Raw genomic sequence first — 23,623 nt, 5'->3', positions numbered from 1 at the left:
AAGACCAGGCTGGATGGGGCTTGGAGCAGCCTGGGCAGGTGGAAGGTGTCCCTGCCCATGGCAGGGGTGGGACTGGATGAGCTTTAAGGTCCCTTCCAACCCTGGCCGTTCTATGATTCAGTTTTTACTAGAAGGAGTAAAATTTGACCTTAGCCTCATTTCCAGCTACTTCCCCAATAGAGGAGGAAAGGCACATGCAGAGCGGTGGCTGTGAACTGTAATTGTCGGGCAGGAGCTGTGGCAGGTGACACCCTGAGAGAATTTCAGCACAGCTTGAGATTCTTTGCTGATCTTTTGCCAGAGCCTCCTGCTGTGTTCTTGTTCACTCTCAGGCAGTCTCTGAGATCCAGAGTTTTGCAGACAATTTGTGTCTGTTGATCAGCTCAAGCCGGTTTGGCAGAGGCTGCTATCGAGTGGCACATCCAGCTGTGGGTGCTGACAAGCGTCCTTTGCTGAGTGGAGTGGGGACTGGCTGAGGAGAGCTGGCCTTCAGGAACAGATGGTGCCCAGGCATGCTGTGTAGTACAGATTTTTCCCAATATTCTTTCCTTTCAAAACATCTGAGGTTTTTTTCTGGAACCCACAGGTGTCTCAAGAGAGCATCAGTGTGGGCACAACAACTGGAAATGAGAAATAATTGCAGGCTGATGAGGGAATGGATTAGTGCTGCACTACAAGCTCCGGGTCCTGTCCAGGACCGGCCAGGATAAATAGGACTACCAGGAATTTCTTGATAACTTGTTGAGTAGCTTTAGATACTGTAAATATTTTGTTTGTTGTTTTCTGCTTCATGATTTTGTGGTGGACCTGGCAGTGCTGGGTTAATCGTTGGACTCAATGATTTTAGAGGGCTTTTCCAAGCCTCATGATTCTGTGAAAGGATTTGCTGTGCTGAATTGCTTTTGTCCTTGCCTAGATACCTCGAAGAATAAAAGCTTCCCTACAGTTCCAATATCTGCCCATTTATAGTTTGCTTGATAACAGACAGTAGCAAGAATATTAAATGACACTATTTAATATGTTAAATTACCTTTGTGGACAATCTGAATTTCATTTGCAAGTTTTCTGACTAAAAAGGATCTTGTTCCTCTTTATGCAAAACATTACATCATCTGTGGTTCTGAAGTGAGCTGGCAAGAGCAGGAGCTGATGTTAAGGCCAGAGCAGGTGTTTCTCTGAGCTGTGTCACCTGAACAATGAAGCACATAGGTGTAAGGAAAGGATCTGTGTTGTGAAACTGTAAAGGAGCCAAAAGCAGACTCCAGAGGTTTTTCTAAGCAAAGCCTGTGCTCTGTCCTGCTTTAGAGAATCCGCTGTGAACCTGGTGCGGAGTGGCTCCTACACCCGGCAGCCCTGGAGGGACGAGCCAAAGGAAAACGAAGCCCCCCACTCCGGTGCACCCACTACCTATGTATCCACCTACTTGAAAAGGTATGTCCAGTTCTGTCTGACGTGGGTTCTCAGGCAGTCAGAACCACTCTTAACATGCCTCCCAGACCTCAGCCTCCTGCTTGCTGCCTCCTGCATCTTGTAACTGGCCTTGGGACCCTCTTCTGCTGGGAGCAGGAAAGAAAAGTTAAGACTTCCTGATGTTTGTCATGCTAAATGGTGTTTTTAAAGGCTATTATTTTTATTAATTTGCAAATTGCTGGACTGAATTTAAATACTCTTGTTCCCATAACTCAAATGCAATGTTTTCTCTGTTTAATGCTGATGCTATGGTTAGAGAATAAAACCAAAATTGATCATAAAAGCAGATTAATGTAATAAGAGTCTGAAAGCATTGTTCAGATAGCTCTTGGTGAGTAAGTTATAGCTTATCTCTAATTTTGGTTTATATTAGTCCCATGTTTATGGTATTATCAGAAAGTGGCAGTGATCTTGTGCATGATGTACAGCACTTGCTAAGGAGTAAAACTGATGCTTCCACCGTTGTCTTGTGGCAGTAAGGAAGCAGTTTGTGCCCAGGGTGTGTGAAGTTGTAGAGGCTGATTGTTGGTAAAGGAGCCTGGCAGAGGCAGGAAGGCAGTTCCAGGCAGAACTTCTGTAACTGCAGTGTCCTGGACCCCCTTGGGAGGCAGAGCCTCAGTGTCCTTGGGGTACCAGCTAATAGCTTTCTGAGTGAGCTGAAGCAATGCCCTGCCCTGGTGAGGCAAACAGGGCATTGCTGGGTTTTCATCTCAGCTGTGAGCAGGAGGATCAGCAGTGGCAGCACCTCAGCTTTATTTCAGTTGATACTGGAGACCATCAAAACAGCCTGTAATAAACATGTCACACTGCAAAGCCATTGTGTTTCTGGTTAAGGAAAACAGCAGCAATAGCTCAAGGTTTTAGATTGAGTTTCACCAGATTCCAGACCCTGAACTTAATAACTGTCCTGAAGATGAAACAATTGCTTGAGTTACTCAGGAAGAGGCAATTTGTTCCAGTGTTTATGCTGTAGAGGTAAGTGGTGCTCAAGGATGTGTGTGGCCAGTTGCTGAGCACGTACAGATCCATTGCCACAAAAGGTGAAGCAGCCCCTTCAAGCAGAAGCCTTCTGCTCTGCTGATCCATTCCAGTGACTTCACAGCTATCCTGGGATGTGATGACAGCCCAGCCTCCATAGCTTGTCTCTCTCCAAAGCTGGTCTGACAAGCTGCAGCTGATTACATTGGAAAACTTTTGCCCCTTGCAGCTGGCACACCTTTGCTGCTCCCCGCTCTGAGGGACTGCCCAGTCACCCCCAGGCAATCTTACAAACATTGCTGGTTTATCCCAGCTAATCCAGCACCAGATTTAGTGTTGCACTCACACAGTTGTAGTGTATTTCCTTGGTTAAACTGTAACAGAGAGTGGGGAAGGTTTAGGCTGCAGTGAGATGTCACTAATACTGAATTAGTGTCACAAAGGCTGAATTCTGGCCTTTTATAAGAGTGACTGGTTCACAAGCAGGTACATAGAATACCTTTGTCGGGTAGGAATAAATGTGCTTTTGAAGGAGAGATCAGTGGGGTTGCATTTCATATACACACAGTAAAATCATGATCAATTAGACCTTTATCCCATACAGTTTTCTGTGGGAGAGCACAGAGAAATGGAATATGATTGTATTGAATTTATGATTTCTCCAGCCTTGTGCATCCACCCCTAAGAGGAGGAAAGGAACCTGGTTAGACATACGCTTTTTGTCATTTCCAGATATTATCAAAACTCTGAACACAACTCCAAAAAGTAAAAGCTTGTACTTAGAGAGGAAGAATTCAAGGGAATATGACATGCTTGGATGTTACTGAGAGGATGACTGTGTACAGCTGCAACTCCCCTTTGCCTCAGTATTTGACTAATCTCCATAAAGATCACAGACTGGTTTGGGTTGGAAGGGACCTTAAATCCCATCTCCTTTCAACCCCTGCTATGGACAGGGACACCTTCCACAAAACTGGCCTTGGACACTTCCAGGAATGGGGCAGCCACAGCTTCTCTGGGCAACCTGTGCCAGGGCCTCACCACCCTCACAGGAAAAAATTCCTTCCCAATATCCCATCTAACCCTAGTTATGTTCTTTAAGTGTTTTATATGACCCCCCAAACATAGAATGAATAACAGCAGCAGATCATCTTAAGATGTGGAAAAAGGCTGGGTTTTTTTTTTTTTTTTTTACTAAAAGGGAGCAACATAACTTGCAGCAATGTTACAAATGTTCTTCAGCTTTATTTGAAGCAAATATTGATGCTCTCTCTGTCATGGTACTGGCACTTGTCCTGCTTTCTCTGTGTGTACCACTGGCCCAGAAATCCACAGAACCCTGCTCTGATACCGTGGTGTCCATTTTAGTGTGTACTGGCCTTCAAAAAGCCAGGTCACTTTGACTATATATGAAAGGATATGGAGGAAAACTGGCATGGCAAGTTGGATTAGTTCAGCATCCTGCCTTTGACATCAGCCAGAAGTGCTGCCTCCCAGGAAGGGCTCACGCACCAAAATGAAATCCTTCAGCCGCACAGTTTCTCCTTCATTTCACATTTATGCAAATGCCTCCTTGCTGGTTCTGGTCACATAAAAGCCATTGCAGTGAGCCAGGATAACAGTCCCTGCAGCCCAGACTCTGTTTCTGATAGCAGCTGGTTTTGAAGGAGAAGTTGCAAAAGCCAGTATAACTTCAGAGCAGTCTTCCACCTCCCACACTCTCCTTGCTTCCAGCAATCAGGAATTTAGGAGCCAAGGGTTATATTTAACCATTGTTCTTAACAGCCACCACTGTGGCCAACTTCCATACCCAAATCCTAGTTTGATCTCTGCAATATCCCATGGCAGTGTGTTTAAAAAAGATAGTTACGTGCTTTGTGCAAACCTTTTTTATTAGCACATGTGGAAGCTTTTTAAGAGTGTGAAGGTTGTTAAGTTAAAGTTTTTAATGCCTTTGCTGTTCTCAGAAGTATTTCTTTTTATTGCTTTGAAATGTTGCTTTACATTTCATTGCTCATTCCTTGATGGTTCTGTTGTGGTGATAATGTTAGAGAATGAGGAGCAGTGTGCCAGTGTCTTTTTCTATTTCTAATGTTGAATTCTTCAGCATAAATTCGTAGTCCTCCCTTTCACAGACTCCTATGGACACAGCTGTTAATTAACAGGATTCCCTGGCTAACCTTTATGTTGCAATTTTCTGGTCCCGTTCAGATCAAACGTGGACAATGGAGTAAATGTCTTGGAGTGCCCTACACACTGTGCAGGGCCACCCATGCAGGGGGGCAGGCTGGGAGGTGGATTCCCACAGAGGTGGCAGTGCCTTGGCTCGCTTGGGAGCAGGAGCATGTTCCTGGTGCCTCAGCACCACATTTCTCTGCCCATGTGTGTTGGAGCTGGCACAATGCCATCCCTGTGCCCTCTGCCTCCATTCCTTCTCCTCCTTCCCTCTCATCCCCCGCATCATTGCTTTCCCAGGCACCTGGTGCTGCTTCCATCCTCCTCACCCATTACCTTTCCCTTCTGAAAGACAATCCTTGTCAGGGCTTTCTTGATAACCCTATTGCATCCTCCCTTCCTGACCAAGTTCCTTCTCTCTTGCGGCCACCCTTGTGCCCCAGACACTCTACCTTGGGCTCCCCTAGGATGATGCCACATCAACTCTGTTCCCCCAGGGCTGCCACCACCTTTTCCCCTGCTGATCCTCTCATTCCTTCCCAGGCACAGGCCCCACTGCTATCGTCTCCTCAGAACACTCACTTATGCAACTCCACAGCCTCTTGCTCCACACGCCCACCCCAGCCAGGCTCCTCTTCCCACTCCTACCCTCCTCCCAGCCCATCTCCAGGCCTTGGCCTTTCCCTCTGGAGCAGAGAGCCAAGAAGGGAGGCACTTGTTTCCCGCAGGACTTCCTGCTCCCACGTGCTCCAGGCAGGGGCCAGCATTCCAGAGGAAGCTCTGTTTAGGTTCCGGTGGAGGTTGCTACCTGGTGACAATGACTTGCTTGTTCCTGTGTGACCTGGATATGGCAGGCAGCCATCAACTGACGAGCCCAAATGGGAGGTTCCTCCCTGTGGAGGCCTTCCAGGATGCCCCATGGAGGCCTTCCAAGATGCTCTGTTGCCCCCTTTGGCTCCCTAGGGACCAGCTGCTCATGCTGGGCTGCCTGGGGGCCTTGGCATGTAGAACTGGCTTGTAAATTGGGTGCCTGGGTGAACAGGACTGGATCCTTCCTCTGCCCTCCTGTCCTTGGCTGTGGTCCTGTCTCTTCCCAGTGTTATTTCAGCCTCAGGCTGCTCTCTGGATTCTTACTCTAGAGTTGACTTCCAGTTTCATTCTGTTTTCCCTGGTTTTCCCTAAAGCCTGCAGCTCTGTCCTGGCCTGCTGTTTCCTCTAGGTCAGCTTTTATTCTTGTGCAACCACTTTGGCTCCATGTGCCCTGCCATGGGAGCCTTTAGGATGCAGAAGGGGAGAGCCAGCCTTCCAGCCTTCCTCACTTTTGATCCTTCAGACAGTCCAGTCTGACCGGTAGCAGCCAGACCTGCCAGCTGCTGGGAAAGGTGTGGTAGGGCCCTAGGTCCCACTGGATTGCTCTGTGCAGGCAGTGAGCAGCTTGTGTGCAGGGCTTGGGCATGTGCAAGAAGGAGATTCTGCCAGATTTCATCAGGTCTGTTTTCAGAGATATGTAGCTTTTCCCACTAGAGTGGATTTTCTCTCCCATTAGGGCGGATTTTCTCTCCCCTTAGGCTGGATTTTCTTTGAAAAAGTGAAAGGGTCCATCCTTGTATAAGAGCCCTTCTTTTTTCCTCCTCCCTCTTCTCCAAAATATGAACACAAACACAGCTTTTCAGTAAGATTGGTTTTCAGTGTTTGCTTTAAACTGGCAAAATATGTATTTCCCTTGCTCATTCTTGAATATTTTTGGACAGCTGTGCTAGCTATTTTCCAGAAATACAGTTTGTGCGAAACATGTCTTAAAGAGAATTAAAGCCTGAACTGATCATCTTTGCCAAAACTTCAAGCCACTGGAAGCAAGTTCTTAAAACTGGAAGTCCTGGACATCCTCAGGGGTGATGCAGCCAGACCCGCTTATGTCACTCTCTCCTTTCCTGCTTTAAGCATCCTCATCCTTGCACCCACCTTTCCTCAGGGCACAGGGTGCTCCATGTGCCCTGCTTTCACTGCAGCAGGGATTTTCCTTCCCTGATCCTTCCCAACTCACCCCCACGCCATTATTCTCGCTGGAACTGAGCTGGGCTTAGCTAAGCAGGGCTCTGCTGGCGCTGGCCTGTGTGGGCGACAGACAACAGCTCCGCCGCTCTCTGATCTCCTTGCACACGTTTTGCTGCCATGTGGTACCTGCTCCCTTCCCAGCTGCCAGCCCAGCTGTGGGATGTGCTGTTGAATATTTACTGTGCTCTGAAGGACGTGATTTTGTGATGTTTTACAGTGCTTCATTTGGTAGAAGTAGTGACCTGAGCAGTCCCTACATTTCAGCCAGTCGCAGTCCATCTCTAGCTACCTCACCCACTGCCATTGGCTCATCTACCTCCCCGGGCACCCCGTGGCAACCTGTCTCTTGCTGTCCCACATCTCTCGGTGTGAACACTCCTGCTTCAGCCTGCCACAACACCAGGTAACGGCTCCCAGCGGAGATAAAGCTCCAAAAGTCAGCGTTTGGGTTGGAAGTTCTTTAGTTCTGGAGTGGGTTAGGGATTGAAGGTGTGCTTCCACATGGGAAGTGCTGATAAGCAATTCCAGAATGATAAGCAATCCCAGGATGGTGGTGTTGGACAGTTCCAGTGGTGGGTGTGACTGGCAGGCTGGTGACAGTCCACAGTGTGTCCCTTGTGCCTTCTGTCCCTGTGACACAGCGCGTGCTCAGGCTGCCCTCGGGCGCTCGGTGTACAAGCTCTTGGAGTTCCTTCCTTCTGCTTATTCACCAGGTACATTTTTTTAATCATTTTTACTACTAACAGGGATGTGAAGGCTGTTAATTCCTCCTGCTCATTCTTCTCCAAGTTTTGTAAAATTCATTTTGCTGTGGCTGCTCTCTACGAGCACATGAGTGTAAAGCGAGGAGGATGAACTGTCCATGCTCCCTCGAGGAGGTTGGGCTCAGTCAGCACTGGAGTTCACTTGCTTTGCTTTCCATATGTCTTCTCTATTTCAGAGCCCCTTTCAGGCAACAAACTGATTCTGCTGTAGAGAAAAACGCAGAGGGCAGCTGTGCCAGCACCCCTCTAGGTGTAATCACAAACCGTGCTGTGCTCGGCGCTGCCAACGGCACCGTGAATGCCGGGGCTGCCTCCGCCCCGGGGAAGGACCTCTCAGCTGAGGAGGCCAGGGAGCGCAGAAGGTCAGTGAGGAGTGGGCTCTGGTGACCCCCTCCGTGGGCAGCTCTCACGTGGTGGTGATGGTGGGGGTGTAAGAACTGGTTTTTAGGTGCTCCATGAAGTTCCCAGGCTGCTGTCCCTACTCTGCCTGAAGATCTTGAACTGAGTCATCACTGGCTTGTAGGTTAAATTTAGTTTCATAATTTTCTACTTGTCTCTTCAGTATCTCAGCCTTTTTCTTCAGTACTAATCTCAGCCCTATCCCAGTGTGTTTGTAGGGACACACAGCAGAGCAGCCACTTGCAGTGAGTTCTGTAAAATGAATCCCATCCTATAAAGACCATTGTACTGAGATACATTCAGATAAAACCTGTCCCTCTGATTTGGCTCAGCTGTGTTTACGTATGCCCCAATGGAAACATTGTGCTGCACAGGTCCCCCAGATTCCCTCTGCAGTTAATGGGAGAAAACAAACATTCCTGGGGCATGTAGGTGTGTGACACAGTAGGAGATGGAGTCCAGCAGCAGGTAGGGCTTTGACTGACTGGAAAGGCCAGAGGTAGGAGTCTGCCATGTGCAGCTGAGGCCATTCCAGCAGTAACAGCATTGGGAATGACTCTGACTCCAGCTGGTGGTATCTCTTTCTTATCACATGGTGTTATTTTAAGACTGGGGAAATACAAACCTGGGGAGCCAGAGCTCTTTTTAAAGGAACTTTACCCTGTGCATTAATTACAGAATATGCAATGATCCATATATTCTTCCTGCAAACAGGTTAACTTTTCCAAAATCTGTCTCTTCTAATGGCATCAGTGAAAGCAAATAGAAATAAATAAAATACAGCGATGAACTGACTGTTTCTAGCCAGCAACGAGTTCATGCAGAGTATATAGTGCTTGGATTCTTCCAAACTGTCAGTGATTTATTGAAATACAGCACTTCCTGAGTGCAGATAGTGCTCTGACACATCTTAAATGGCCTGAGGCCGAGGGATGGCAAAAGCAGTAATGGGAATTATCAGCTTACAAGGCTAAAGGTGGTGGGGCTTAGCTGCTGCTCAGCTTCACCTGCAGCACATCCTCCAAGCAAGGTGGGTTGTGCTGTTGGAAAATACTCAAACTTCCGTTTGGGATTTTTTTTTTTTTTTTTTTTTTTTTTTTTTTTTTTTTTTTTTTTTTTTTTTCTTTGCCCAGAGCTAGCACAGGGAGCACTTGGAAGGTATTGCAAACATTCTGGAGCCACATTCACCAGCTTTGTGTGTAGGGACAGTTTGCAGTAGCCACTGCAGGGTATTGTTGGTGTGAAAACACTTGTGTTAGCCCTGGAAGTGCCTCTGTGTGCTCCTGTGGAGTTGCAGGAGGTCACTTGGGTTGGGGTCATTTGCAATTGAATCGAGATGAGCTGCCAAAAGATATTGCCAGTGCCCAGTGAGGTTGTGCAAGAGAACAGAGTGAGTACTGTGCTCTCAGTTCTCACTTCAGACCTTTCACAATGGTGTCTCCATTTTGGCAAGCCCAGAATCAAGTTGCAGAAGCAGATTTTTCCCTGCAGAAATGGGCTGCACAGAGTGCCCCCCAGACTTCTGGCACTGTCTGCAGACAGAGAACTGGACTGGGATGGTTACTTGTAGATACCCAAAAAAGCATCCATTAATATTACTGCATTGGCATTTGCTGCCAAATCTGTTTCTATAAATAATACAGAAGATCTGTTTGTCTCCTGCATTTTTATTAGAGAACCATCTCCTGTGAATTATGGTAATGTAAAGAGAAAACACCAGAAAATTCCTCCCACCTTCAATTGATGGTTTGAAGCTACTGAGAGGAAAAAAGCCCAGAAATTATACATTGTTCTCATGGGGGAGGAAACCTTACTGATGAATGTACGTCCTCACAGTGGGGTAGAGCTGCCTGCATATTGAAACTAGGAAACATGGACCCAGGGAGACAGGAGAAGTCACCTAAATGGGAAGAGCTTATTTGGGAAGGAGACCAATTCCAGTAAAATAAAAAGGCAAATGGCAAACAGTTGTCAGGGCAGTGCTGTATGGATTTCAGTTCTCAGCGGCAGCTGTTGCAGGAGTGTTTGGGCTGCTTCGGTGTTTCCAGTGCGCCAGCTTGCTCTTAGCAACAAAAACATAAACAGGCTCATCATCTAATATTAGATCACAGGGATGTCTCCGAACTTGTGGCCTTAAAATTATCTGTGTGAAGCCAAAAGGTTAAAGCAGAAGAGGCTCCTTAGGGCTGGGGAAGAATGACTGGCAGAGGGCTCTGGAGTGCTGGTTTGCATCCTGTGGTGGCCAACAAGCCTTACCCTGCCCCACCACAGCGTTTGACCCATGGTGCTTCACCTGCTCCTTGTTTTCCAGCTGAATTGGTCAGGAAACACTCCAGTAGCTGGAAAATAGTGTAAATTACAAGGGGGAGGAAAGAACCAGCAGAGGGGCAGCAGAGCAGAGTCCGTTTTAGGCCCGTGTGGTGCCAGCTGGACTGTGCCCGGTCGGGGCCGGGGCTGGGGCTGCATGTCCCAGAGGTTCAGCCCAGCTGCTGCCACATGTGTTCCACGTGTCCTGCTGCACATCCCAGCCTCCTGATGCTCCTCTGCAGCCCTGCGGTGTGCTGCTGCTGCCGGGAGCTGGAAACGTACCATCTGCCACAGCCAGTGCTCGTGCCAGGCAATTGCTTTGGGGTTTTTTCTGGGAATTTTGGAGCTCCTGATGAATGGTGCAGTCTGGCCGTTTGGATGATCTCCTGCCAAAAGCAAATTGTCTCCCATTGTCAGTGTTTGTCCACTGAACTCAAACAGCCCTGTTTGAGGGTGGATTTCAGCTGTGTGGATGTTGTGCCTACAGTACCTCACACAGACCCTGTTCTTGCCAGGACAGAACTAACAGCTTCCTCGTTTCTGCAGGTGGTGGGGAATGGGGGCATCCTGTTGGTTGGAGCCCAGGGCTGGATTATCCACCTTCATCCAGGGTGACAGCGGCCTCTAGTGCCACGAAAAGCTTCATCCCCAAGTTCTCTGTACCCTTGTCTGTGCACGCTCAGTGCAGGGCTCTGCTCGCGGCTTCTCCCGGGAGTCCAGCACCTCAGCCCCTGCCAGAGTATTCCTGGTGTCACAGGTCCGGGCTGCTTGGAGCTCTGTTCCCTGGGCTGAGAAAGGGGCTGCAGGAGATCCTGCCATACTGGAATATCACTTGAGCCATGAGATACCTGTGCTGGAAGGCTGGGAGATCTGGCTGAAGCTTTTCATACTCTGGAAGTTTTAGTTCCCAGAACAGCTGGAAAGGCAACCGTGCAGCCCACAGCTGGCACATGGGGTGAGATAGATTTTGCCTGAGAACTTCTGAAAGGCAGGTCTGTGCTCTCAGTTATGTGGCCAGTTTAAAAGGACTATTGAATTTGAAATCTCTCCTGGTTTGGCAAGAATTAGGATTTTAATTCTTTTACCTCCCATCACTGTGTTTATACAACTGAATTCTTGTGTGGGTTCTTCCTGTTCCTCAGGAAGGTTCCAGCAGGGTGGTTCCAGCACTTGCCATCAGGCATACTCTTAGAGACAGGAAACTCTTCTCTCTCCTCCTTACTTTTTAATTTTTTCTGACCAGTTTCTCACTTAACTGCCCTGTCCCTGGCAGTGTCCAAGGCCAGGCTGGATGGGGCTTGGAGCAACCTTGGATAGTGGAAGGTGCCCCAGCCCATGGCAGGGGGTGGAACTAGATGAGCTTTAAGGTCCCTTCCAACCCAAACCATTCCATGATTCCAAGATAAATCTGGAGTAGGAGTGAGGTGGGCTTGTTTTCTGGGCAGCTGTGGGGCTGGTGGCCCTGTTCAGCCCATGCCTTCTTGCCCTCCAGAGTTTCCCCTAGAAATGTTTTTCAGCTGAAGGAAGCTCACTGACGTGCCAGGTAAATGTGTTTGACAAACACTTCTGTTTCCTGCTTCATTCCCAAGAGGAATTTATTTTTCATTCTAAGGATCCAGCTGCTAATTATAGTAGCATATATTATTAATATATTAATAACTGAATCCTCCTCCACCAGTACTGTTAGATGAATTTTTCGCAAGTCCTTTTACCTCATGGTTCTTGTCCTGTGGGCATTCCGAGTGTGTGTCCTCTGGGAAGAGCACGGACGTGTCACCTGATAGGTCCCTTAACCCTTATGGTCTGACAAATAGAATAAAAGCCCCTGATCTCTGTGAAAGTTAAACGATGAGATTTGCATTTAAGGTGTATTTAAATGTCGCTTGAGAGGAACTGGCAGAAAAGGCTGTGAGCAATAGCTCGCTGCTACCTTTTTTTAAATAGCATTTAACTCTACAATCCTTATCACTGACTGATGTAAAGCTGAGTGGTCTTAATCTCCTGGGACAGGTCCCTGGGGAAGCAGAGTGGTGGGGTGCTCATGCAAGGAGGTGCTACAAGGCAAGGGAAGGATTCCTGTCCACACTACACAGTGGACAACAAGAAGTTAAGAGGTTTCTCTCTCTTGTGAAGAACTGAACGATCATCTGACACCTGCTGTGGCAGCATTTCTCTGCCACTGCCTCTGCAGTTAATCGCTTTCAGATAAAGTTGTCCCTTTTTTCAAAGGCTGCTGGTGCAGATGACGTGGGAGGGCAGGAATTCTGCTGGCCATGGGGTTGTCCATGTTGGGAAGAGGCGAGATTGCTCCTGCTGGATCAGAAATCAGGCTGCATTTTTATTTGGAGTAAGGTCGAGGTGTGGGCTGGGGTCAGTGTGGTTTCCTGTAAGGGTGGCGAGCAGGTGTGTGCTGCATGCTCAGCTGCCAGGGCTTTATCCACGCAGGGCTCAGAGGAAGGGGGGTGGATATTTTGGCATTTGCTTTGGGCGGGGGAGTCCAGGCTGTAGGTTGGCCTGCTAACAAAAGCAGGAATCCATGCGGGATCCTTCAGGAATGGTCAAGGGAAGGAAGCAGGGACCACTTGACCTAAGCATTGTAAAAGAACTGCAGCTTGGCAGCGTGGAGCAAGCAGAAGGTAAAACTGCCTTTCCCCAGCCCTGTCCATGCTGAGTTTGTGTGCAATTCCTCTTGGCTTACTAATGGGAACCACTGCCCTGCTGCACGCACTTCACCCTCGGTGGAACAGCAGTAATGGCACCTTCTGGCTCTGGTGCCATCCCAGTGCCACTGCCTGGGTGTTCAGGGTCTGGGCTTTACTAACTTTGACGAGTTCAGCTACTTCTCTGTGTCCAAAATGGTCATTAAAAGACAAGGATGTACCTGAAATATTTGTAAGATCCTATGTGTCGCTGAGAGCTAATTCGGCACTAAATCAGCTACTCTGGTAAATTCTGTGTTCCGCAGTATTGACCTGGGGATGTGACAGGTGGAGGAGCCAAGGAAGACAGGAAACCTCCCTGGGATTTCTATTTGAAAAGTTTTTGTGCAGACTTAATTAATCTTCTGTCCCTGAGAACAGTGGACACTGGAAACTGAACCAAAGCCTCAGGCTAAGAAATTGCAATGTAAGCTCAGTAGGAAATGGAAATCTTTGATACGTTATTAATATTCAGTGATATTTTGTGTAATTCAGCTGGGGCTGATCTGTGATTCTGTTCCTGAGCTGTTCAGGCGTCTCCTGCTCCCACAAGGTGGCAGTGGAAGGCAGCTGGGATGCACTGGCAGGCGAACATCGCTGCTCTGGCTTATCTGGTTCAGTAGCTGAACCTTCTTTATCAAGTTTTGATTTTACTTTATTTTTTTGTTGCAAAAGACAATTTCCCAAATAGTCAGAGTTGTGCCAAGTTAATTTTTTTTTTCTGTGGGGATTTTCTGCCCTGGAAAATTTCCTGTTTCAGAATGTAAACCAGCTTTTGGGAAAGCCGTAACAAGTCTGCTGAAAGTTGTTAAAAATGTCAAATTGTGTTGGTTCAGTTGCAAATGAGAAGGATGCTGGCAGAGGCAGGACATTGGTTTCCTCTATCAGTGGCAGGAAGTGGAGTCCATCCTGCTCCAGTTCCTGCAGCAGATTTTTAATGCAAGGATGCAGCTCCTGAGTATTGCAGACAGTGCACGCTGTTCCCTGTCACAGTGACAACCCACTCAGTGCTGTGTATTGACACCCAAAGTCCTGTGCTGAACACAAACAATTCCAAAATATTCCCTCCTGGTAAGCTTTGCACTTGTGAGGGTCACAGCTGACACATTCAGTGTCTCAGAGACCGGTCATACTCTCACTTCAGGTGCTGTTGGCTGCCTCTGCTCTGGGGTTGCAGCAGTCTCTGCTTTTCTCTTACAGAAAGAATTCTTGAATTCTTTTGTTTTTTAAACAAGTACATGTGCTCTTCTGCTGGCAGAAGTTTAAAGGTCTGAGTTCACAGCAACAGTTATGGCAGCCAGTTTAGGGAATGTGATCACTGTGATGTTTGTTGCCTTTTCACTCTTCACCATAATGCTGAGTGACATTAATTAATGTGAAGGGATTACATAGATCATTAAAAGCTTCTCATGTATCTGCTGACTCCCCCAGCCCCAAACTTGGTGAGCTCTCAGGAGTACCAATGCTGTATTTTATTCCTCTGGCAGAGGGATTGCAGGGCTGTGTTCCCAGCTGGATCTGCAACCCAAGCACTCCTCACCTCATATTGGTGCAGTCCCGACAGCTAAGGAGGCACAAGGAGCTGCCGTGGGGACATGGTGGGGACACAGCACAGAAGGAGCAGCTCTGCTGTCTGAGGGACACACACAGAACTGAACATGGAACCATGGAATGGTTTGGGTTGGGAGGTTGGTCAGGATCTTACAGCTCATCTCATCCCACCCCCTGCCACGGGCAGGGACACCTTCCACTATCCCAGGTTGCTCCAAGCCCCGTCCAACTTGGCCTTGGGCACTTCCAGGGACAGGGCATGGGAAAGGACAGGCAAAATTGTCCAGACCTCCCTGATGAGAAGTGTTCTTGTAGTCTCAGCTGTCACACGTGTAACCTCACCCCATTGTAAACGTCCCGTGGAAACAGGAGTTCTGCAGGGATAAAGGGAGCTGGTTGTTTTGATTAACAAGTGGCAAAGATCACAAATCTCTTAATCTCTTGGATCAGCACCTGAACATGTTGAGTGAAGCAGAGCTGTGGGAAATAAAGAGGTTAATCTGCTGCTAGTGAAGCTGCTAATCAACCTGTAACCAAAGGGCAGAAATTCAGACACTGAAACTTGCACGAGCTGAGAATTCATTGTCCAGATTGAAACACAACGACAGCTCCCAGCAGCAAAGGCCTGAAAATGGGGAATTCTCAGCCCAGGCTTTTCGAGCCAGCTGTGAAAGGCTTTAGGACTATGATCTTGTTATCCCTCTGTCCTCAGCTTATTAAATAACTCGGCATTGTCAGGCTGTCTCCCCCCTCATTCCCAGCTCCAACACTCGCAGTCTGATGTGTTATCCTTCTCTCCTGCCTGGAAAGACAGAGCACATCCAGCTTCTGACAGTTTCTCTAATGACTGTTTCCAGTTGCAGTGGGCTGATGGGCAGAACATGTCAGGGCAGGGATAAATTCAGGGAAGAACCGAAACCTGTTGCTTGGATAAGAGAGCAGGAAAGTTTCTTTTTCGACTGTTTCCATGTAGTTGCCAATGATTGACTTGCTGCTGGGGACATAGTTCATTATCTAACTTAAGGAATTGTATTTTGGGAACTGCTGTCAGCATTGTTGCCTGCAAAACTTGCACTTGCTTCTCCTCCCTCCTCCAGCTTATGGATAGTTATTTGCTGATGGCAACTCTCCAGTTTGTAGGAATGCATTGCTGGGATGCTGTACTTTTCCAGTTGTTTCCAGGGGAACAGTGTCTGTACTTGAGGCTTTTGCTGAGGGTTTTTTTCTTATCTTTCTTTTTTCAGAGTGCATGTGAGTTTTTAAGATATGTACATGTATATATAAACATATATACATGTGTGTATGCCTGAGAAATAGATATACGTGTGACAAAGACTTTTTAAGAATCACCGCAGTGTTTGGAGTAGGGATACTGTACTCTTCTTAAGAGGAGAAATTTCAAACATTTTAGAGTCTGAGTAGCCACATGGCTTTCCATGTGCTGAACGAACCTCCTTGTGTACAGAGAGCCACACATGTGCCTGGCTCCCCTTACTGGTGTTACCTGGATTTGGAAGAGCCAGAAGTCTGTCCTGGCTTCCAAGAAAACTGTCACTGTTGGTTCTAGTCTAGAGAGTGTAGTTCAGAGTCACTTCTAAGCTAGAAAGAGGTGGGAGGATTTGCAGAGGGCCTAGGAAGAGCTTTCCTCCAGAAGAGCCCCAACAAGCCCAGCCCCAGTTCACAATCAGCAGAGTCTCATTCCCAGAGACTGGGAACAACTGTAATGATGAACCAGTTACTGGTGCAACTCCTGTTCTTACTGTGCTGGCTGTGGGACCTGGATTTATTGAAGATGGACCTGACAGGGATGGAGGGAACCTTGTCGTGGCCCCGTGCAGCTCATGTGGGGGTGTATCTCAGTTTTCAGTCCTGACAGCAGAACGAAATTCCTTTAACCCAGTCTGAGAAGAGGGTGGCTGTAGAACTTAGTGAGTGTTTAGCTTCCAAATTTGTTGCCAGGTCTTCACAGAATGCCAGAAAGCTTTGGGTTGGAAGGGAACTTACAGCTCATCTAATTCCACCCCCTGCCATGGGCAGGGACACCTTCCCCTAGACCAGGTGGCTCCAAGCCGTGTCCAACCTGGCCTTGGACACTTCCAGGGATGGGGCAGCCACAGCTTCTCTGCCACACGTAGGTGATGTAAAACTCCCAAGTTTTGCACGTTCTTGCTGTTCCCTCTGGGACTTGGTGATGTTCTGCCAAAGGACTCCATGGTAGTGAATGGTGTTTGCCGGAAACGCTTCAAGCTCTGAGTGCCTGAAGGAGTTCAGGATGGCAGGAAAAGAGACCAGTGTTGTAAAACAATTATCAGAAGACTGGATATTTCTTGGAGAAATAAATCTTTTGTTCTTGTTACCTGTGCACCAACCATCAGGGTATTGTAACTCTTTTTTGTGCATCATTCACCCTTGATTTGGCAGGGGTTTCTCGTCACAATAATTTCTTTTCCTCTGGCCAGGGTTCTCTAACATACAGACTTGCTCTTGTATTCCTGGTTTACCAGCCTGTATATTCAGCCTTCCTATTTCCCAGGTTGAATCTCCCCTTTTATTGGTATGGTATTGCAGCTCCTTTTGCCTTGACATGGTGATGAGTGGTTGGGATCCGTGTGAGTTATGCTGTCCTTGATGAAAGAGTTGACAGAGAAAAATAGGTGTTTTCTTGAAAATAGCCAGAATTAAGTGGGAGCCAGGTTCATCAGTCAGTTACCAGGTTTTTTCCTAGCTAATACACAAACCAGAAGCCTCTAGCTCTCTCAGGGCAGCAGAACACGCTTGTCTCTGTCTGTGAGAGCTGTAAACCTCTGCAGTGGTTTTGCTGACTCTCATATACACATCTTGAACAATTTCTATTCTTCTCCTTGAACTTACAGCCAAAACTCTGGTAAAAATCTGTTCTGCTTTATACATGCCTTGAGCTTGGTATGATGGCTGCTCTTATTGCAAGTATTTCTCAGAGAAAGCTTATTGCAAGGAAACACAACACATAGGGCTGTTCCTTTGAAGATCTGCTTGGATCCTGAGATATTTGCTTGAATTAATAGGATGTCACAGGCACTGCACTTGAGCAAGCAGCGTGTTCCTTTAAAACATAATTAAAAACTCTGTGCATTGTTCAGAGGCTGCCTCACACCCCATTTGGTGCTTGTGCCCTGCAGCCTGCTGTGCTCTGCAGTGTTTCTGCTTCGGAGAGCAGCGTGTTGCTCTGCCTGTGCCATCCAGCCCAGCCCAGCCCTGAGCTGCATCTGACTCGCTGTCTCCTTCCTGTGCATTTGTTCTCTTTCTCTCTTCCAGCCCATTTAGCACACTCAGGTCTCTCAAAATTCTGTTTGTAAGCAAAGCAACACATTGTAAAATCTGTCTTTTCCTTCCCTTCCCCCCAAATTAAAAAGCAAGTCACACGAGATCCCGAGCAGGGCACACCTGGGCCTGCACTGGCAGCAGGGCTGGGCTGCTGTGTGCAGTTACAGGCACTGCCAGCACAGCCCCTCCTCTGGCACCTGGAACAGGCTGTAGCTGCTCCCTCACAGAAACCAGCTCTGTCACTATGCAGTGGCTCTGCTGACTTGCCTCAGAAAATTCGGTTATCTCATGCTGTAAATGGCTTTGGGTGAGCTCCAGGAAGTGATGAATTGTGTAAATGGAAAGAACCCGAAAGTTGGCGATCGATTGCGGCTGCGGCCCGGGCTGAGCCATGCTGACCTGCAGGATGTGCTCAGCTGAGGATCAAGTCCCTCTTACAGGCTGGACTCCCAGAATTGCTAATGATGCTGTAACATATCTGTATTTTTGTATAAATTCTGGGAGAGCAGAAGGAAAAAGCCTTGGAGGATGATGGGCTAAGAGACCCAAAATGTTTTTTCTCTTGCCATGCCCACAGCAAAGCTGTGGCTGAACTGCACCGAGGGAATCCTGCAGCCTCCTGCAAAGTGCCTGGGCTGCCCCTGCCGCAGAGCCCTCCCCATGCCTGGGGCTGACCTGGTCCCCACGGATTTGCCAAACCTTTCCTGAAACTCAATTGAAAACCTGTTTTGTCCTCTCTGTACCTGTAGCTCCTGCATACCTGTGTCCTCAGTGCAGAGTAAATTCCACTGATTTAAATTCCACTGATTCAAAGCCATTGCAGTAAACTGCCTACCATACTGAGCTACAAATTTACGTGGTTTATATATTTCAGGAATTTATACTTTTTTTACTATTGCTCTGAACTTCATTTGCAGTATATTTTGCAAATGCCTTCTTCCTCTAGGTGGCTTATTGCTTCTGGCTGCTGGGCAAACAGCAGTGATTCTGCTTGTGTCAAAAGCTGCAGAAAATGCTTATTGTTTCCTTAATGTGCCATTACCTGGACAGTGCACACACTGCAGCAGGGAGAGCAGGAGAGCTCATGCTCTGCAAAATTAGGAGTTGCACAGCTTTCACTCATCAAACAGCAGCTTTTTTGTTCATGAAACAGCAGATTTTTTGGGAGACAATCATCCCTCTGAAGTGTAGGTGCTTCCCGTGTTGGCATATCCATCACAGCTCATGTGTCTGTCTGGATAATCAATGGGAAGAAATGAGCTCCTCTGCAGTGCATCCACATGGGCTGTGCTGGAGGCTCCTCATGAAGGTGATAAATGACACCCTGGGAGTGCAGCTCTGCAAGCCCTCGGCTGGGGACCTCTCCATTGCAGGCAGGGAGATGGAACTCCCCGGGCACAGTTCATAGAATCGTGGAATCTCCTGAGTGGGAAGGGATCTCAGGGATCATCAAGTTCAAATCCTGGCCCTGCACAGACACCCCAACAACCCCACCCTGGGCATCCCTGGGAGCGGTGTCCAAACACTCCTGGAGCTCTGGCAGCCTCAGGACTGTGCCCATTGCCTGGGGAGCCTGGGCAGTGCCCAGCACCCTCTGGGGGAAGAACCTTTTTCACAATATCCAGCCTGAACCTGCCCTGACACAGCTTCATGTCATTCCTTCGGGTCCTGTGCCCGGTCACAGAGAGCAGAGATCAGTGCCTGCCCCTCCAGGAGTCTCCAGTGCAGCATCCCTGGCACAGACTCGATCCTTTGCAATTTCCTTGGCCTCTGGAGATCAGAGATGTTCGGGGTGTTATTTATGAGGTCAAATTCTTGCACCAGTTTCAGGTGAGAAGACTCTCATGTGAGCCCCACAACCCCTGAGGAGCTGGGAGGTGACTGTCTGTGCCCCTGTGAAGGGGATTCCTCCTTGGAAGCCAGGCTGCATTTGCTGCACAGCTGAACCAGCACTGAATGCAGGTCCTGAGGGTGGATAAAACCCACCATGGCAGATTATTTTAGAATGATCCAAATTTCCTGATTCTCTGTGGTTCTGTCACAGTGCAGCAGTTTAGTGAACTTTCTAATAAATGTCTTAACATACTGGATCAGGTGCAAATCCTCTTCAGCTCATTACCTTTTCCATGAAGATGGTCTACTAAAACCAGGAAAAGAGTCCAAGGACAAAGTAAGTGATTCACCTTCATCCCTCACTTAGCTCACTGCCCTTTGAACACATCCAGACCTCTGGTACAGTGTTAACCTGGCAGTGATAGATCTGCACAGAGCATTCCAGCACCCTCATCCCTGTACAGTGGGACAGTGTGAATAATCATTTCCTATTAACCAGGCTAAAGAGTCAAGTTTAATGAACTGTTCATTAGACTGAAGCCTCTCCTCCAGCATGGAAATCATTTACTGCTGTGAACTCCTTGACTCAGAGCACTCCCCAGTTCCTCACCAGTTCCTCCCAGTCGGTGCCGGGGCAGAGGGTGCAGTTTATGTATTTTCATGTGAATAATTCTCTTGAATTCTCCCATCTTTGATGAAATCCAGTTGTGCCCAGGTCTGTGTTTTTAACTGTAGGTTTTTCAGCGTTAAGGAGCTTGGCTTACACGGAGTGTGAAGGTCATTTATTTAATTCCATTGCTCTTTCCAAGGCGTGTGTCTCCGTGATGCCTGCAGTTCAGCGGTTCCTGGCGTGATGGGTTTCATATTGATGAAGGCAGCAGATTGCAGGAATATGATCGTGACTATAATGACAGGAAGGAGGGTCTGAGGAATGCACCAGCGCAGGATTTCTGTTCTGAGATCTTTGTCTGAGTGAGAGGGCCTTTATGAGGAGTGGGGTTCTTTTTCTAATGATGCCATGGTTTGGAATGGAGCAAATAATTTAGAGAATAGGTGCACCTTTTTAACAGAACATGTCCAGCACTAAAGGGTTTATTTAGAGGCTCTGGGGAGAAGGTGCTGTGAACGTGTGTATTGTGTGCTCATGGGGAGGTTGTCCCAGAGAAACAGCAATAGCAGATGGAGCTAAAATTAATTTTTGTCCATGAGAAAGAGAATAATAGCTCAGGAGTCTACAGAGACAGGAAGGCAGATCATCTGCTTTTACTTTAACCTCTTCTGCACCTTTTTTTTTTTTTCCAGGTCATATCTGACTCCGGTGCGGGATGAGGAAGCGGAATCACTGAGGAAGGCACGATCCAGACAGGCCCGGCAGACTCGCAGATCTACCCAGGTAAAGAATGCAAATGCTCACATTTATGTGTAGGGTGAAGAGACCTGATGAACTGATTGCCCAGCAAAGCTGTGAGTGCTCCATGCCTGGAAGTGTCCAAGGCCAGGTCAGACAGGGCTTGGAGCAACCTGGTCTAGTGGAAGGTGTCCCTGCTCATGGCAGGGGGTGGAATGGGATGGTCTTTAAGGTCCCTTCCAATCCAAACCATTCCATGGTTCTGTAAAGAGGCAGGATTTTCTTCTGCTCTTACATTATTTCTTAGGGCAGGGGACTTGTCTGCACTTGTGGGGAAACACAAAAAGTGGAAAAGCTTTAGGTGTGAGAAAAAAGTAGGATTTAGGAATAAAGCAGAAGAGTTTAGAGATCAGCTTTGGCTGAAAAAACTTGAAGAAGATACAATTAATAGCAATCAAGGACACTAAAACAATGGTTAGAGTTTCTAGGTTTGGCAGAGATAGGTTTAGAAGTTGCAAAAAATATGCTTAGCAAGATAGATAAGTTTAAGCTTAATAATGGAATATTGTGTGTTTTTATATAAGGTATAACAAGTGAGTATTGTGTACAACAGATGTACGTGCAGTCATACTGTTTTGGAGAGGTTCTGGCAAAATTTTTTTCAAACAGTTCTTACAAAACCCTCCCACAGACATACATGAGTTAGATTTCCAAGGTTTCCTTTCTGCAATGTACCTGCCTCTTAGTTTGTAGTGTGATCACATATATTTGGGTTGCTTTGAGTCAGTGATTATGTCAGTAGGCTGAGAAATACAGTAAAGGCATCAGAATTCTTCCCTTTCTCTTACCATAGGGATGAAACATGAGCCTGACCAGATGTGAGTCTGTGGCATTTTAAACTGACCTGGAAGATTGAAAATGTAATTTCAGGCTGGAGAAGTCTCCAGGGAGACTTTAGATCCCCTTCCAGTGCCTAAAGGGGCTCCAAGAGAGCTGGGGAGGGACTTCGGACAAGGGCCTGGGGGGATAGCACAAGGGGGAATGGCTCCCCACTGCCAGAGGGCAGGGATAGATGGGATATTGGGAAGAAATTCTTGGCTGTGAGAGTGGTGAGAAGCTGTGGCTGCCCCTGGATCCCTGGAGGTGTTCAGGGCCAGGTTGGACAAGGCTTGGAGCAACCTGGACTACTAGAAGGTGTCCCTGCCCATGGCAGGGGGTGGAACGAGATGGGCTTTAAGGTTCCTTCCAACCCAAACCAGTCTGGGGTTCGATGATTCTGTTCCCTGCAGGGCGTGACCCTGACGGACCTGCAGGAGGCCGAGCGCACGTTCAGCCGCTCGCGGGCGGAGCGCCAGGCGCAGGAGCAGCAGAGCGACAGAGCCGGCAGCGCCGAGGACAGCGGCGAGAGGCAGGAGAGCCGCGCACGGTGGGGCAGGAGCGCGGACGACGAGGTGATCCTGCTGCCCCAGTACCCCTTGCCTGAGAGCTAATGAAACCATTTAGGAGGGCTGAGATCAGGAGAAATTCTTTGGGGGTTATCTTTTTATTCTGACAGGGACAGACCAGCTGGAAAGAGGCACAGCTGACTGAGGAGCAGCACTTCAGCACGAGGGAGGTGGATCTGGAGGTGCTGGAGCTTAGCTGTGCCTTTGTTGTCCTCTGGGAATTTCACCTTTCTGTCTCCTGCCAGAAAATAAAACGGTGTAAATCCCAGAAAGCATAATGAGAAGGCTAATGATAGAAATGTGGCCTGGATCCATCCTTGCTTGTGCAGTGTAGGCGGAGGCTTTGTGTTCACGTTTTTCCACGGATACTCCATGTATAATGGAAGGCTGGAGAGACTAGTTTTCTGCCCCTGCCACCACCTCTGTTTTTTTCACTCTAAATCATTTATTTCTGTTAGATAACTCATTTCTCCTACCATGAGCTGTAGGAACAAAGGGATGGATCCCAGATCTCCCAGCTATGGAGGGTGCTCTTACACTGTAGCTGTACAATGATTTTAACATTCATCCTTATCTGATAGAATGGAACTGATCTGGAAAGTGCAGGTGATCACTTCCAGCAGCAGTGAAGTAAACATTGCACTCTGAAATCCAAACATTGCATTCCTTGAAATCCAAAATCTACTTCTTTCTCATGGTACTGTTTTTCTGTCATGGCTTTTTGTTTCTAGACAGTCTATCGGCGATTGAGGGGCCCAGCACAGCCCGACAAACCCACGACGCCTGTGTCTCCTTCCACAGCAGCACCTCTGCTCTATACAGGCTCATACCTGACTCGAACAAATAAATATCTAGGGCCAGACTCTGTGAATCCAGCGGATTTCAGAGCGGCAGCCACAGAGATGGAGAAAAATGGTACGTACCAGGAGAGTGAAGAACCGGCAAAGCTCAAGGCTTTTCCTGTGGTTTAGAACTTCCAGTGTGTACAGATAGAACAAGTTTACTTGTTACTCTGAGGGAAGCTGCCACCTCACAAAACAAATGTTATTTGTTTAAATGAAGTTAAGCAAATTCCTGTTGCTTGTAACAGAGGGATAAAAGGATATTTTCCATTTTGGATGGAATGTGATCTTGAGACAGTGATCATGGAAACATTTAGATATCAGAGCTGGGGAAAGAGGTTCCCCTAGTACAGTTTGTCCTCAGAACAGGAGTAAGTCAGGATGACTTGTGGGGAGCTGGGGTAACCTCCCTGGCTCTGATGAGAGAAGGAGTGTGAGTATTCAGCTGTAGTGG

The 23,623-nt window shown here is 47.8% G+C and overlaps 1 protein-coding gene across 1 annotated transcript in view; it reads left to right on the top strand.

Moving 5' to 3' along the window:
• The window catches only part of PPP1R12B (protein phosphatase 1 regulatory subunit 12B), a 102,499-nt gene that overhangs the window by 29,014 nt on the left and 49,862 nt on the right, over positions 1–23,623 (top strand). Inside the window, exons 12-16 of the mRNA XM_017739833.1 lie at positions 1,306–1,431; positions 7,619–7,804; positions 20,837–20,927; positions 22,172–22,333; positions 23,059–23,242. Coding sequence (XP_017595322.1) covers positions 1,306–1,431; positions 7,619–7,804; positions 20,837–20,927; positions 22,172–22,333; positions 23,059–23,242 — 749 coding nt within the window. The remainder of the gene's footprint in view (positions 1–1,305; positions 1,432–7,618; positions 7,805–20,836; positions 20,928–22,171; positions 22,334–23,058; positions 23,243–23,623) is intronic.

This window comes from Corvus brachyrhynchos, unplaced genomic scaffold (genome assembly GCF_000691975.1).
Source record: "Corvus brachyrhynchos isolate BGI_N302 unplaced genomic scaffold, ASM69197v1 scaffold67, whole genome shotgun sequence".
Taxonomy (NCBI): Eukaryota; Metazoa; Chordata; class Aves; order Passeriformes; family Corvidae; genus Corvus; species Corvus brachyrhynchos.
The sequence above is the reverse complement of the archived record's forward strand: the minus strand, read 5'-3'. Positions and strand labels throughout refer to the sequence as shown.